We start from the raw sequence: 17,864 nt of genomic DNA, 5'->3' as shown, positions 1-17,864 counted from the left end.
ATGCCTCAACCACCGTATTCACCAGATCTGGCCCCTGCGACTTTTTCCTGTTCCCAAGATTGAAGAGACCCATGAAAGGTCGGCGTTTTGCACTGATTGAGAAGATAAAAACCGAATCTCTGAGGGAGCTCAGGCACATATAAAATATTGCATATCAGAACTGCATTGACGATTGGAAAAAGAGCTGACACAAGTATATTGTATATGAGTAGGACTAATGTGAAGTTTGCACTATTCTCTCACTTTGAAAATAGTTGCAAGATAAATTTATTACTCTCAACTTCTATCATAATAATAAAATTGGGTTCTATTTTTTTTTCAGCTCCAATACTATCGGTTGACTTTTCTCGAGATAGGCAATGCATTTTAGTGAGTTCAGCTGATAATTTGGTGAGGTTGTTTGACAAGACAACAGGAGAACTCTTAGGAGAGTAAGTGATACTATTGAATCAATTTGTGATTTTTGTCAATATTCTATATTGTGTAGCAATCCTGTGAATTATATCTGATTCAATTCCATAACGAATGTTTGGACTACATAGGAAGAAAAGTATTTTGTATAATTGAATGATGATCAATTGTATTGCCAAATATGCGCCAAACTAACTGACTATTATAAGAAAACAAGCATAGCTGAGGCACCAGTCAATCTAATAATGACACCGATGCTCTTCAAACATAACACAACCTCTGACGGAAGCACCAAACTCTTACAAAGGTTCAAAATAGATGAACACTTCAATCTAGCAGACCACTATTATAATCTTCAGGCAGTCATTTTTCACTGTGGTTTTGGCGTTGAATCTGGTCATTATTACGCATTGGTCAAAGACGAAATGAACTGGTTAAAAATATATATGTATATATATACATATATACAGGGCTTTCCATGATGAGCGTTAATTAACCGTTTCTGACAAATTATTTAACGGATTAACCTGAAAATTTCACAGTATGCATAAATCAATATGACCTAACCGCCTAAAATATTTCAGACGAAGCGGCTTCTTTGATTTTTCAAATGGAACACCCCGTATATAATATCATATTATGATTCATTATCACTTTGTCAACAAATTCATATACTATTTCCCTATACCTATCTATTACCGTTTAGAAGATATAAATCAATTTCGATATTTTTTTTACCAAACATGAACTTTTATAAATGCTGATAATCTTGAACTCTCTTGAACTAAAACGATCAAATTTGAAATGGAGTGGAGTGATACTATGAGGATCTTCACTCCGAGTCATATTTTCATTTGCCTCATACAGGGTCTTCAAAAAATGCAGACACTTTTATCTCATGAAAAAATGAGTGGAACTAAATTTTTTCAAATGGAACACCCTGTATATTTCAACATTTTTGAGCTCTACATCCAATTTTAGATTAACTTTGTTCAGATAATACTATTTCTATTTTGAACCGTTTTCGAGATAAACTGTTTCAAACGGAAACTGACGTGGTTTTCTTGCTCGTTTTTTTGAATTCATCACTTATTTTGGATATTCAACATTTTGTTTTATACTTAGTAATATATATTTTTGATCCAGTTTTTTAACTGTCTCAGATCAGTCAATTCGAAATTGGTATGTACCTACCTTAGAAAAAGTTACAATTTGTATACATTGAGGTATTGGTCTCTAACGTACAACAGTACACATTAATATTTTTTAATAGTGTGCTTTGGAAAAATAAATAAACCAATTATTTAACGTCAGACTTTCGTTGGTGGTTTTGACTGATTGTGATAGCTACCAATTATAATAGAATAATGTCAAAATTAGGTTACAGTAATTAAGATTTCTTGAATTTATTAATAATTTATGGTGAGTGCAATAGAATTGCAAGTAGAACATGCTGAGTATTTCATGAAAGATATCCACAACTTCCGAAGCCGAATAATAATGTGATAAATCGACTACTAAAAAACTGTAGGTTGAATGGAACCTTCCGTCCAAAAATCATTCGTAAGAAGACTAAAGTGGATGATGATGACAATGGTATAACAGTTTTGGGATACTTTCATGCATTTCCAAATGCTTCTCTGCACGAGGCTGAAAGGGAGATAGGTATACCCTACGTGACAATTTGTCGAATTTTTAATGAGCATAAATGGCATCCCTATAAGCTCTACTGTGTCCAACATTTGAAAGAGACTGATTTACCTCGTAGAGTGGAACTCTTTAAATGGTTACTTGTCAAGACTCGAGAATATGAACATTTCCTTGACAATATCATATGGACAGATGAGGCCAAGTTCACAAAAAATGGAGTTTTCAATAGACACAACAGTCATTATTGGGCGCCAGAAAATCCCCATGTTGTCCGCCAAAGGTGTTTTCAAGAAAGATGGCAATTCAATGTATTTTGTGCCATAAAGAATGAGTCAATTTTTTATATCGAGTTTTATGATGATAATTTAAATGGATCAAAATATGAAGATTTACTGAGGAATGGAATTCAAATGATTTTAAATAATAGACCAGGAAGAGAACGTGTATGGTACCAAATGGATGGTGCTCCACCCCATAATTCTCATTCAGTCAGCGAAGCTTTAACCGAAATCTTCGAAGACAGATGGATTGGTAATAATGGACCTTTTTGTTGGCCTCCTAGAACACCAGATGGCAATCCATTAGATAATTTCGTGTGGAGTTTCATTAAAAATATGGTTTACTCTACTCCAATAACAACAATGGAAGATATGAAATCGAGAGTTACAACTGCTTTCAATAGACTCCAGACTTGATCAGAAGCGCTACACATGACAATTTTTTGAAGAGATTACATGTTTGTTTAAGTAGAGGTGAGAGAGAAATAGTATTATCTGAACAAAGTTAACATAAAATTGGATGTAGAGCTCAAAAATGTTGAAATATACAGGGTGTTCCATTTGAAAAACTTGAGTTCCACTCATTTTTTCATGAGATCAAAGTATCTGCATTTTTTGAAGACCCTGTATGAGGCAAATAAAAATATGACTCGGAGTGAAGATCCTCTTAGTATCACTCTACTCCATTTCAAATTTGATCGTTTTAGTACAAGAGAGTTCAAGATTATCAGCATGAATATTACTGGAGTTTTTCCCAACACCAAATCGTTATTTTTACACCTCGACACGTGTTTCGATCACCAAGTGATCATTTTCAAGAGGAAGATAAAACTAATAACTACTCAAAACTAAAGCTACTTATACTAATCAGGTACATCATACAGGTAGGTAATCAGTAATACCACCCATACAAGTGTACCACCCTAAATTAATTTTACAATTGGCCTTTCTATTATTTACAATATGTCCTTATGTATGTTTAAATGTTACAGCTATATATAGAACAATTTTCAGCTGTATAAAATTAGTTTCACAATATTGCCTATCTAAATATATTTACAATGTGTCTTTTTGTAGTAATCAGTAAACCCAACAATATTATTTCAACAAGCTATATAGTATGCTATTTGGTATTGGTCCGTTATCGTTATTCATAATATTATTATGTTTACTTATTTCCACACTCTCATAGGCATCTAGTTGCCTGTTGTTATTAACTTGTCTAACTAATCTTAAAGAACTGAAGTCTATGGAATGGTTTTGTTGCAAAATATGATGGGCGACTGCTGATTTTTCAGGTCTTCCATATTTTGAGTGTGCTATGTGTTCCTTATATCTTACTTTATTAGATTTTTTTGTCTGTCCATAACATTTTGCATCGCAGTCCTTACATTCAATTTCGTAAATTCCAGACTTTTCCGAATCCTCGACTTTGTCTTTTGGACTTTCCAAAAGGTTCTGCAGTGTATGACTTATTTTAAAAACCACCTTCATACCTAGTTCCTTGAAAATCTTTCCAAAGTTCTTCGTATATTGGTGGTATGGAACTGAGATGTATTTATCTTGGTTTTTGTCCTTTCTGAAAGTCGAGATTTCGTTCATTCTTAACCTAAATTTCTTTTTCCTAATTATGTCATCTACAATACCCCTCGGGAAACCGTTAGTGGCTGCTATTTCCTGTATTGTACGTTTTTCTTTTGTGAACCTATCATGTGTTAGAGGGAAAGTCAAAAGACGATGCACCAAAAAATTCAACTCAGCACGTTTGTGCTGTCCACAGTGATGTGAACTGTCAGGAATATACCTGTACGTGCTTGTTTCTTTTCTAAATATATCGTATTCTAACCCTCTATCTTTGCTCCTCATTACCAAAACGTCAAGAAATGGTAGTTGTCCCTTATTTTCTACTTCATATGTGAATTTCATTGATGGACATCTATTATTTAAAAAGGAAACAAAGTCCTCGATATTCGATTTTTTGGTATCGAATACCGCGAAAATATCATCCACATACCTTAGCCAAATCCTAGGAAAATACTTTGACTTTTCTTTAGTTTCCATTTCGAATCTGCTCATGAACAGGTCTGCCAGGTAGGGGGACAGGGGATTTCCCATGGCCGTTCCTTCCTGTTGTTCATAAAAGCAACCTTCTACCTGGAAACGATTTTGTTTCATACACAAATTGGTAAGAGAAACGAATTCATCGATTTCGTTGTCATAGAAATTATTTTTCTCTAGTAGTTCCCCGAGGTATTGCAAGGTCTGTGGAATTGGGACGCTAGGAAATAATGAACTAACATCAAAAGAAACCAAAATCTCACCTTCTTGCAGAACCATGTTTTGTATGTTGTATGAACTCTAAAGAGTTTTTTATACTAAAACCTGGTTCCGCAATAGACAAGGTTTCAAATTCCTTAGTGAGCCACTTCGCTATTTGGTGGGTAGGAGCTCCAATAGCTGACACGATGGGGCGCGTTGATTTTCCCGGTTTATGGATTTTTGGGAGGCAATATAGTTTCGACACCGTTGGGTTGGAAACTTGTAACTTCCGTTTCAGTTACCCCTCAACTGAAACGGAAGTTACAAGTTTCCAACCCAATGTCATCGACTATATATTTTTGGTATTCAAGCTTGCGCTCCTTGACAATTTTTAGTAGCTGTACTCTTAGCATTGAGTCTTCAAAGCTAATATTCTTTGGTCGCAGCCAATTTTGGATTTCAACCTTCTTTGAAGACGTTGTCGGAATCTTCTCTATCCGTCGCGAATGATAAGGTGCATTGTCCATTACAATCATAGCATTATCCTCCAGATAGGGTAGAACTTTGGAAAACCAATGTTCGAAAGATTCACCGTTCATTTCTTCGTGATAATCTTCAGTTTTCTTCGACTCGAAACACCACAGCCCTTCAGCAACAAACCCATTCTCATTGCCGATGTGACAAATAATAAGTCGTTTTCCTTTACCTGAAATAATGAAGAGGTATGTAAGTAAATAAAACAAATACGAGGGTTACTTTTTATATATTGAGATTGAGGCAGGTCGTAATATAAATATAAGTTTACCTGATGGATTTGTTAATCCGGTGGATAGTCCATATAGAAAGGTCCTCCTAGATGAGGCCACAGTTTCATCGACCCATACTTTAGGGGTAGTGTGACCAGCATTAACCCAGGTTTCATCCATATAATAAATTGTTCTCTGTTGTTCCCTATAATATTTAATTTTGGTCAAATACTCTCTCCTCCATAACACAATTTCCTCTCTATCCAATAATAAACTATTGCGCCCTCGTTTTTTCCATACAAAATTCAAATGTTTCAATACTTTATGGAATGTTGACCGCTTAAAACTTGGCAATAAACATCTTCATTTATTTATGTGAGTACTTTGTTTATCGTGGGTATTTTATTTCTGAAAAAGTACTCATGCACTTTCCTCCTGCATGTTCATCAGCATCATCTATTGATTTTATAATGGTTTGACGATTCTGATTTGTATTCGGTTTGGAAAATGTATGATTTTGTTTATATTCCCGTAAAACATTGTAAATCGAAGCGCAACACACTCCAATTTTATCGGAAACTTTCGATACGACTTCGTCGACAGTCGATGTCTCAATTTCTTCCATCTCTTTCTTGAACACATTTAAAATCACTTCTTTCATCTCAACACTCAAATGTCTTTTTTTGGATCGTTTCCTGGCTGGACTCAGAGGATAGCTCACAGTGTCTGTACTGGACATCTTGGAAAACAATTTCAAACAATATACTAGAACGCACGCCACACAAACACGCAAACGACTGATTACCACCCTGTGCTGGTACCGAACTCGTACCAAGAAGGCGAATTCACCAATGAACGCTGCCCTTTCCATCTGACACTGGACGATCACGTGAACATCACGCTTCGCTTTTGTTTTGTTTTATTCTATCTTGGATTTGGATAGACTTTAGAAAACTGAAAAATTAACATTCCAGTGGAGAAGATGAAATTCCTATTAGTATTATGAAAAAAAAAAGCTTAATTGCCATTAACAAAATCATAGCATATGTAACGGTGAATTTCTTGTTTATTGTTAAGAACTCTCACCCGTTTCCAAATTAACCCGTTTCTTGTTCAGTGTAAGTACCCTTAAGCGTTTATGATTCTATTGATATATTTTACCTGGAACGTAGGCAAACAACAAGGCCATTTTGATCAATGGGTTGCATAGGGCTCAATACTTCGGTTAAATATTTTATATTCCCGTGATATACATTTGGAAAGATAATTGCGCGACAGCACCGTGAAAATGAAACTTAATATTGAATAAAAAAAAAAGATTGTATTTGTCGATAATATATTGAATTATAAACGCCAATTTTATGAAGCCACGATTCAAATTACTATTTCATTGGCGCGGGCTTCAAGATAATATCCCGAGAGTTTCCGAATCGAAACTGATAACGGAGGGTTTAAAAAAAAACAAAAAAAGGAAGAGAGAAGAAAGAACTCTTCCAAAAGAATTGGTGGTGTTGATTCCATCTTGAGTTTTATAAAAAGAAAGAAACCTCATTAAATCTAAGGTTAGTGTTTCTTTGACTAAAATCAATTCATTCTCCGAAAATATGTAACTTTTAGGTTTTTTTATGGAGATAAATTTATACGGGTAATATGAGGCGTTTCTTATAAATGAATTGAGGAAAGAGGTGGCCGTTGCAATAAATATTTCCCTCAACGGATACACGGGGTGCCGCCGATTATTTCTCAAGGCTCCATTAAGTTGAGTCAAACAGAAGTCCTACGTCAAGGAGGATTCCGACATTTCAAGACGGAACCTTCCAGAAAAGTTTGATACGACATTCTCCGTAAAGAACTGTGAGTTTTTTTGGTTATTTTACAAAGACGAGATTCCCCAGGCCTACGAATTCGACGATTTTCAAGGTCGCTACACTGTACAAAAGTTTTTGTTTGTTTTTTTGATTTTCTGTAACTTAAACAGCTGTTTAGGAAGTCCAATTGTAATATTTTCTTTTCCTTAGGGTGAGAAACCCACAAAGATATAATTTTTTGGATAAAATTGTCCCCAGATACAGGAACCCTCAAGTTTTGTTTTCCCATTTAGTTATTAAAGTGTTAAATGTTGTTAACGAAACAGGCCTGTTCGTTATTCGAGTTTATACCTTTTTCTGTTTGTGAATTTTGCAATTACATTTAACAAGACTTAAAATTCAAGTTAACCAATGGCCTTGGTTGCTTATTAATTGAACTTGTTATAGTGTATATTTCAATCAAATGTAATTTTCTTAACTTTTCATTAACCTTACTAATTTCAATATTAAAATTAACTGCTTGAAAGAAGTGTTAAAAGGCTTTGTCTATTTGCCCTATTACCCCCCTCCTGTTGAAGAAATATCAACTGGCGCCCACAGCTTGCTAAAAAAAAACTATAAGAATAATACCAATAAAGAATTTTTGGGATACTCAGATATCCCGACTCTAACCCACGACTCGCCCCATTCTAGGTGAGCTCCAGGCAGTCGTAGATTAAGGAAAACTTAAATTTGTCCTGTTTTAAGTCACACATATATCATCAATAATTCACTGAATTATGGCATATTTCCAACAGGATTAAAAACCTCCATTGTAAAGCCAATCTTTAAAAAGTGATCCAGAGAGCCTAGAAAATTACCGACCAATATGAATCCCTCCCAGTTTTTCAAAATTGTTCGAACTAGCAATGTCGGTGAGAATTATAGAGTTTATGAATTAATGTAACCTATTTAGTAGGCTTCAACATGGATACTTACAGGATAGATCAATACAAACGGCCATATATCAATTAACACAAAATATAACGAACATTGATAACTCTCGGGATGTTTTTGGACCTATCCAAAGCATATGACTGCTTGAATCATCAACTAATGTTAATGCAATTGAAAAGATATGGAATAAGAGGTTCAGCGCTGAAGTGGGTTGAATCCTACCTATCAGATCGCCTTCAATTTGTAGAAATAAAACGAAATGGAAGATTCTATACATCCGAAACCCTTTCCACAGACGTGGGAATTCCGCAGGGGAGTATTGCCGGCCCTCTTTTGTTCGTCATTTATCTGTTATCAGGTGGTGAAACCTTCCCAGAGATGATGGTAAATAGTACATATCTATTCAACAAAACTAAGGACTAGTTCAATAAAAATAAACTTGTACTAAATGAATCGAAGACACATATGATTTTGTTTAGAACAAACCAAGACAACATTGATTATCCAGTTAGGGTTGACCTTCAAAACTCTTCTTTTGAACTGTCCCACAACACCAAATTTTTAGGAATCCACATAGACGAGAACATGAATTGGACTTCTCATATTGATAACCTCGCAAACACACTAAGTGGAATATCGTACGGAATTAGAGTTACATCAAAATATCTGTACAACGAGGCTATAAAAACAATATACACGGCTAACTTCGAATTGGTTGCTCCATACGGAATTATTTTTTGGGGTAGCAATCGAAATATCGAAAAAATATTCATATCAATCAGTATCAAAGCTCAATTATAATGGAGAATGTGTGACAGATCTGAGGGAAATTTGTAATATATTCAGTAATCACTTCAATGATTTGCAGTGTCCCCCAGTTATAATGATAAAATCAAACTAATATCTCATTTCCATCATACATTCTTTGTCTCTCCTACTAATGCATATGAAATTGAGGATTATATTATGAAAACCACCAAGAAAACAGCTGAAGGTATTGATGACATTTCTGGAAAACCGTTGAGATATGCCATAGAACATATAAAAGAGCCACTAGCACACTTAATCAATGAAACGTGCGTTACAGGTCAATACCCAACAAATTTGAAAACCTTCAAATCACTACCTATATATATAAAAATAAAGGATCCAAATATGACGTTAATAATTATAGAAACATCTGCTAACAAAGTCAGTTATCAAAAATTCTCGACTTTGCTTTCAATTGCCGCCTCAACAAATTTTTAGAACATCATAATTTAGTGTTGAACTATCAACACGGATTTAGGCAAAATAAATCAACATCAACAGCAGTAGCAGAACTCTGTGAAAACAAGTATAACTATTTAAACAACAAACAAAACACAATAGCTCTATACTTCGACTCAAGCAGAGCATTTGATACTGTGAGTCATGATACTTTGATACAAAAATTATATCGAATAGGAATTCGAAGAGTTGTGAATGACTGGATTACAGCATATTTGAAAGATAGAAAACAGATTGCAGTATTGAATAATAATAAATCAAAAGAAAAAACAATTAATATGGGTGTTCCACAGGGTTCTATAATGGCCCCAGTACTCTTCATCATTTTCATGAATGATATGATCAACTCATGTCCAAGTGCGCAAAATATAATTATGTATGCCGACGATACCAATTTTCTTATATCAGAAAAATCAATATGTGATATGGTACTTAGAGCCAATACTGTAGCGAATGAATTCTATAACTGGTGTACTTACAATGGTCTAGTGGTGAGTTTGGAAAAAACATGCTTCATGCAGTTTGTAACGAAAAATCTGAATAGGAATTCTAATTGATCAATAAGAGTAAATCATAGTAGCATTGAGCAGATTGATGTTGCTCGCTTTCTGGGAGTTATATTGGATAATAAAATGACATGGAAAAATCAAACGAAACAACCACCAAGCTGAGTAAAATCTGTTTTGTAATAAGACAACTGAAAAATACTGTATCAACTGAAACTCTAAAATTGGCATACTATGTATTGGTTCAATCAACACTCGGTTATGGTCTAATGTTTTGGGGTAGCTCAAGCTACCTAAATCAGATATTTATAATCCAAAAAAAATCATCAGAAGTATGATTGGAGTCAAACCTAACACATCTTGTAAATCAATTTTTCCAAAGATAGGTATTCTCATATTGTATTCACTATATATATTTCAAATTACTCTGAATATTAAAACACAAGAGAATTCCATTCATAAAAATAGCAGTTTACACAAGTACGATACAAGAAAATGTGGTAACCTACATCAACCATACTCAAGATTAACCATTGGGCAAAACTCGCACATATATAAAGGTATTCGCTGCTATAATAGATTTATTGATTTGATTAAAAGCAAAATTGATCTTGCCGATCTGAGAATTTTCAAAAACTCCCTGTACAAGTATTTAGAATCCAGGTATAATTTTATATATGTCTGTATTTTGTTTTTTATACTTCTTCACGTGCTGATTTTTATATGTAGACTAAATTCTAAATTTATATCATATTTTGTGTAAGTTATACATTCTGTACTCCTTTTTGTAATAATTTCAGTGATGAATAAAGTTCTATTCTATTCTATAGTATAAAAAAGAGTAATGAGAGGAATCAACAACTTAAATTATAACCAAACTTTCAGAATAGTATTCAAATCCACCAATATAATGACAATCTACGCGATTTATATCTATGAATGCCTAATGTTCATTTATAAAAATTCACACCTCTCCACTGAGAATATACCTGCTTAATAAGTAACTCACTAGAACAAATGAATATAATGTATCCCCTTCATAGAGTAACAGTAACTGAAAAAAGCGACTTCTATATGTCAATCAAGCTTTTCAACTATCTTCCTAACAGATTAAAACGAACTAAGAAAATTGGAGTTTTCAAAAGGGAACTAAAAAAACTTCTCAAATACTTAGAGCACTATGATTTGAACGCATATCTCACTGGAACATTCATTTAAAAATATTCATAACAAAAACATCTGTACCTTCTTGTTTGACGCCATTTTATTCTATGTTACCGACCATTTGCAATAAAAGTTTGTAATCTGCTCTGAATTAAAGCTGTTTATTATTATTATTATTATTTATATTTTTTAATTTGTACTCATTTATCATCCACCCATCTAAGCTTTGTAGTTTATATCTTAATTTTCATTTATATTTTGTGTTTAATTTATCTGCATGGTTTACATAATTTTCTCCAGAAAAATTATTAAGAATAAATATAAGACTTTGTCTATAAAATGTATTTTCCTTCTGACAATAAAGTATACAGCGTGACTCACGGTCGATGGTAGGTTAGACGTTTCTGGAAAACGCAAAGCATGATTTTTCTGAAAATTCCACCTCTCACATTTCCTTACCTGTTCTATCGATCTAAAATATTTTCAGCATTGCGGCGTTGTCACTTCCATCAAAAAGTCCTAGCAACTTTATTTTTTTTAATGGAACACCCCGTATATTAATACATTTTTAAAATCGCTCTGGTATTTTAATACTTTTTTGTTAATAATGTCCTATACTTATTTCTATCTGTTTATGAGATAAAAAAAAATTGTGCTAAATATGGTCCAAAACATAGCCTTAATTGAAATTAAGTACATCAGTACTCTCAATTCATGAAAAGTTGATATTCTGATGATAGTTTGGACAAACTCGAAATATTCAAATAACATCAAGAAATCAACTCCATATCATACAGGGCGTGCTAAAATTACTATTTTTTCCATTGTGCATAAAAGTAGTCAAAAGTTCATATTTTCAAATGAAACCCCCTGTATATTACTCGGTAAATTGAAAGATGGTGAAAAATGCTTCAAGATGATATATCATGTCCCTATACCTAAATCGTCAAGTTTTCTCAATAAAGTCGCTTCTTCTAGTATAATACTGGTATAATAAATAATTTCATAAGAACTTCGTTTGAATAATCAATATTTGCATTCATTTTTGGCGATTTTTTGAAACACCGTCAATAACCATTTATCAATTACTTATAAAAGTCACCAAACTGTCATAAGCTTGATATTTCCACGGCTACCTAGAAATCAAATTCTTTAAAAATTATTTTTTGTTCAACTGTTATTGAAAATTTTTTTGATAGAAACACTTCAATCAGAACACCTACCAAAAAATCATTTAAAAAAGTTCACACATGCAGTTCGTGCTATTGGTAATATTAAATCCCTGTGAAGTTACTGACGATGACGAAGTAGTATTCAGTCCAACTGTAGGAAGTCTTTCATGACTAACCAATAATCCTCTTCAAAATAACGTGAGTTGTCGTATGTAGTTGTAACATAAGCCTTGTAATCCAAAGATCGTGTGTTCAAATCCCATGGACCCTATAATTTTTTTATCAGCAGTAACGTTATACAAAAAAATTTGTATGATACATTTGTTAAAAGTGATTTTATTTTGCTCGTGAGTTTGCTGCACTTGCTGACGCTCGTTTTGCAATAATCCTCACCCACAAAATAAAATGCCAATTTCAACACTTGTGAGTAAAACGTGAATAACTATTTTTCCACAAAAACGGCTTTATTAAGAAAACTTGACTTAGGTATAGGGACATGTATATCATCTTGAAGCATTTTTCACCATCTTTCAATTTATCGAGTAATATACAGGGGCTTTCATTTGAAAAAATTAACTTTCGACTACTTTTATGCACAATGGAAATACTAGTAATTTTAGCACGCCCTGTATGATATGGAGTCGATTTCTTGGTGTTATTTGAATATTTCGAGTTTGTCCAAACTATCATCAAAATATCAACTTTTCATGAATTGAGAGTACTGATGTACTTAATTTCAATTAAGGCTATGTTTTGGACCATATTTAGCACAATTTATTTTTTATCTCGAAAACAGATAGAGATAGGTATAGGACACTATTAACAAAAAAGTAAACAGGTAAGGAAATGTGTAACGGCTAGTTTAGCGTTACAACAAAATGAGCATGACTATTCAGGAACACCCTGTACTAGCCATTGAACAAAATGAATTTGTGGTTGTCTACTGACAGTTGAAGATTGTAGGAAGTTCGGCAAGCAAAACATTCTACGCACTCCACAAAAAGTGTTAAATGCCAGGGGATTAAAAAAACAACAAACAAAACGAGTTCTCGAAGTTTGAACGAGAGAATAAGTCGAAAAAGTAGCGAACGGTTCACGAAGAATTTGAAGTGATTTCTTTTCATCCAAGTTTTGGGATTTTTCTTTGCTGAATCTTATGTTACACTAGTTTTCATGTTTTCTTGTGTAGATACGTTATAAACGTATTCGTGACATTTGGTTGAAAACTAGTACCTTGAGAGGGATTTACATTCGCTGCTTGTTCCTACAAAATCGTAAGTCGAAGATTTTCATACACAATTTTCTTGTAACTCGAAACCGAACGTTTTCAGGCAGCACTTTCCAACAAAATCGAGAAGCTGCCGAATTTCATATATGATCGTAGACCCTCATCAAAAGAGGTAGTTTTACTCTTATTAGTAATTAAGTAATAGGTTTCAATTTATTTTATTGTGCATTCTAGGGTCTTACTCAAGGGTCTCACTCTAGGATCGTACTCTTACTCTTAGTATCGAGTCAGTCTCAGACAGTTGAATCCGTGACACAATTCTGATGTACCTCGATGAATTTGAATGAAATACCTTTTGTGCAGTTGGATTGGAGAGTGCAGTAATGCTGTTCACCCGCCGGTTACCAAGTTACATCTGAACCTGAATCCTGAATTATGTGACAGATAAGATGCATGATATTTGTTTGTGACTGTAGAGAAAACATATGTATTTATGATACTTACATTTATATCTATTATATTTAATTCTCCATATTCAACTATACGACATCTTACCACTCATTACGAATTAGCCTTAAAGTGTAAGCTTCACGTGCGCACGTTGAGTATATATATATATATTTTTTTATAGCTACATCACTAACCCTATTTTGACTGATAGGAATTTCATATGTGGTAAACTCAGAAGTAATCTCGAGTATGATACAATGCTGTAATCAGTATTTACTCGTTACTATTAGAAATTAAACTTCTTCACTCAACTCACTCATAAATTAGAACCTTGAAGAATTTCAGTGTACTTATCAATAATATTAATATACCTATTTTTTGTCATCCAAACATATATCCTTTTTTTAATTTTTTTTTTCTTAATAAATAAGTGGTTCAAGGTGAAGCTTGCTATCTGTCTCTCCCGACAAATCATCATAGTCTTTCCAAACCAAATAAGCATAATTGTACTTATATCCAAGTTCTCAAAGTATAGTACAGGACGAAATCCAAAAGAACTGAAGGTTCCCCAGTTTGAACCTGCGAAAATAAACTGGTGGCGCCCCCTAGCATTTTCTTATATTTTATTATTTTTTTTTTTTAAACCCAGCCTACTCTCCGACTGCGCGCCGTGCATTTTTGGTTTTGCAGCGCGTTAACGCATTTCGTCCTGGGAAAGCTGTTGAAAATTGAGCCGTTGCAAATTTGGCGCCCAACGTGGGGCTTCGCTTTAACTGAGACGTCTCAATATTTTGTGTTTATGAAATTGACCCTTAAATTTTCGCACCGACGCCAGGCGTCCTTTTGTTATTTTTGTTGATTTTTGAGTTTTTTTCAATTTCTCAATTGATTTGAACGCATTTTAGTGCTACATCCACCGACGCCGAGTATTCTTTTGTTATTTCAGTTTATTCCTAAGTTATTTCAATTTCTTACTAATTTTTTTTTGTTGTGCTTGAACTTACCACACATAAGATTTTTTTTAATACAAATTATCCTACTATGGCAACTACAAAGATCAAGATTGATCCAAACCGTCTCACCAAAGAAGAACTGCTGTATGAATTGATAGTCCGAGGCCTGGATGGTACAAATCTTGTCGTCACGGAGTTGAGAGCGGTACTTCGCAATGCTTTACGTTTGGAGAAGACTTCTCTTGCTATCAAGAACCCTATATACCCTTATGCTTTCTCAGAGGATTCGCAGTCACTGAAGAGTAACTTGGATACTATAGAATTAGCTATCAACGAATTCGAAGGTACTGAGCAAGATGGAAAATATAAAAGTATCACCTCTAAAATTGCGCACTCTCTAGGCCGACTGAACCGTGCTCACCCAGAAAGTGAAGTTGAAAAGAAATGCATTTCAGACATAAGGCTCAAATTGCTTCTGGCTTTCGATAAATTACAAGAGAAGAGCAAGAAATTTCGGAAAGGTAGGGACTCAACTGTGTTTGACTTATCGGTCATACGAGGTACTGTTGGTGATCCTGGAGCTCAGAGCTCTACTGTTGATCTGGACGGAGATTCAAGTGAGGAAGACGATATTATCACCCGGATAAAACCCGTACCAGTACGCGACTGGGGACTGAGATTCACTGGAAAGAAAGGAGACATGTCATTGAGTACATTTTTGGAGAAAGTCGACGAGAGGAGACGTTCTCGTGGTATTTCCCGAGCTGTATTATTCCGAGATGCTGTTGATTTATTCGAGGGAGACGCTTATATTTGGTTCAATATGGTGAAGGACTGGGCCACTGATTGGGAATCACTAGTAGACTTGATGCGCGAACAGTTTCTTCCTGATAATTTTGATCGTGATCTATTTGAGGAGATTAAACGACGTACGCAGGGAACAAACGAAAATATCGGTCTGTATATCGCAAGTATGAAGGGACTTTTCAAGAAAATGAGAAACCCTATTTCAGAAGAATCCCAGCTGGAAATTATTCTTGAAAGAATTGATCCATATTATCATCCATTCTTAGCTTTCGGTAATATAACCTCCATAGCTGATCTGCTGGAATCTTGTCGGAAGTTGGATGCAAAAAGACAGTTAGCCAAATCATATACTCCACCACCGCATAAGAATAGAAGTCTCATCCCAGAACTAGCATATGCTTCCACCAGTGAGCACCATTCTTCCCCAGCTGAGAGTACTATGCGAAGATATGAATCAACGAAGAGGGGTGTAAACAGCATAGAAAGTACAGATGTTTCAAGAACTGACGGAAAACGTTGTTGGAATTGTAGAGAATTTGGGCACCTTTCGACCACCTGCCGACAACAACAAAAACGATACTGCTACAAGTGTGGTTACCAAAATGTCACGGTGCGCAATTGCCCACGTTGTAATAAATTGCAGGGAAACGATCAATCGAGGCGCTAGGTACTGACCAAGCCACGCCTCGAAGAGAAAAGTTGGTCGATGATTCGTGTAATTCGGTCAAGTTCGTTTTAGATTTTGTTTTATCTCATGCTAATGGTGATGACCGACCTTATGTGAATGTTTCAATTTTTGGAAAAAATTTGCTTGGGTTACTGGACTCTGGAGCAAGCAGAACAATTGTAGGGAATAAAGGGTGGCAATTACTCAAAAGCATTGGCTTAATTGATATACAACCTGCTGAGTTACAATCAGTAACGGTGGCAAACGGAAACAATTGCAATTGTCTAGGAGTCCTTAGGGTTCCTATTAAACTTCGGGAAGTTGAAAAAATTATAGATGTTTTGGTGGTTCCCGATTTGAATCATACTCTAATTCTTGGGATAGATTTTTGGGTTCGCATGGGAATTATTCCTGATCTACGATCAAATGAATGGAAATTTGGTATTATTGACGCTGTTGATACTAGTCCATCTCAAGAAACTTTACGCCCACTTGGTTGTTTGACTCCGGAGCAATATAATATTTTGAACAAATTAATTGAAGACACCTTTGAAAAGATGGGTGATGGTATAGGATGTACCGATGCTGTGGAACACAATATCGAAATTCTTAATAACGTACAGCCAATAAAGCAACGCTTTTATCCAGTATCTCCAACTCTGATGAAGTACATGGATCAAGAATTACAGAAAATGCTTGAGCAGGATATTATCGAGCCGTCAAATAGTCCTTGGAGCAGCCCAGTAGTCATGGTGCGGAAGAAGGATAATTCATATCGATTTTGTGTGGACTACCGGAAGGTAAATAGTGTTACAAAGCGTGATGCATATCCGCTCCCGTTCGTATCAACTATTTTGGATCGCCTCAGGGATGCCAGATTTCTATCAAGTTTGGACCTTAAATCAGCCTACTGGCAAATACCAGTTGCCAAGGCATCTCGGCAATATACCGCTTTCACTGTACCGGGAAGAGGACTTTTTCAATTCAAACGACTACCGTTTGGTCTCCATACTGCACCAGCTACTTGGCAACGACTTATAGATAGGGTTATAGGAGTGGATCTTGAACCATATGTATTCGTTTATCTGGACGATATCGTTGTTGTCTCTGAAACGTTTGAGAAACATGTAGAAATACTTTCTAAGATTTTTAATAGGCTCATGTCCGCTGGTTTAACACTAAGTAAGGAGAAATGTCAATTTTGTCGCCCAGAACTACATTACCTTGGATATGTTGTTGATGTGAATGGACTTCACGTAGATCCTGCGAAAGTGCAAGCAATTTTGAATATTCCTTCGCCCACTAAAGTGTCTGATGTTCGTAGTATCATTGGTACTGCCTCATGGTACCGCAGGTTCATACCGAATTTTTCCTCTCTAATTCAACCTTTGACGGAACTTTTGAAAAGGAATGTAAAATTTTGCTGGACAGACCGACAGGAGGATGCGTTGAAACTCATAAAGGAACGACTGATATCAGCTCCTGTGTTGTCATGTCCTAATTTCGATTTGGAATTCGTCATTCAGACCGATGCCAGTGCCTATGGAATTGGAGCTGTCC

At 34.9% G+C, this 17,864-nt stretch overlaps 2 protein-coding genes across 2 annotated transcripts in view; one reads left to right on the top strand and one right to left on the bottom strand.

The window, feature by feature from the left end:
* LOC111515069 (uncharacterized) overlaps nucleotides 1-17,864 on the bottom strand; it is a 178,971-nt gene that overhangs the window by 65,667 nt on the left and 95,440 nt on the right. The window lies entirely within an intron of this gene.
* The window catches only part of LOC111517008 (WD repeat domain-containing protein 83), a 37,210-nt gene that overhangs the window by 15,210 nt on the left and 4,136 nt on the right, over nucleotides 1-17,864 (top strand). Inside the window, exon 4 of the mRNA XM_074176691.1 lies at nucleotides 323-431. Coding sequence (XP_074032792.1) covers nucleotides 323-431 — 109 coding nt within the window. The remainder of the gene's footprint in view (nucleotides 1-322; nucleotides 432-17,864) is intronic.

This window comes from Leptinotarsa decemlineata, unplaced genomic scaffold (assembly GCF_025532065.1).
Source record: "Leptinotarsa decemlineata unplaced genomic scaffold, Ldec_3_MD MMD2_tig00001973_RagTag_RagTag, whole genome shotgun sequence".
Classification (NCBI taxonomy): Eukaryota; Metazoa; Arthropoda; class Insecta; order Coleoptera; family Chrysomelidae; genus Leptinotarsa; species Leptinotarsa decemlineata.
This window is presented reverse-complemented; position numbering and strand designations above follow the sequence as displayed.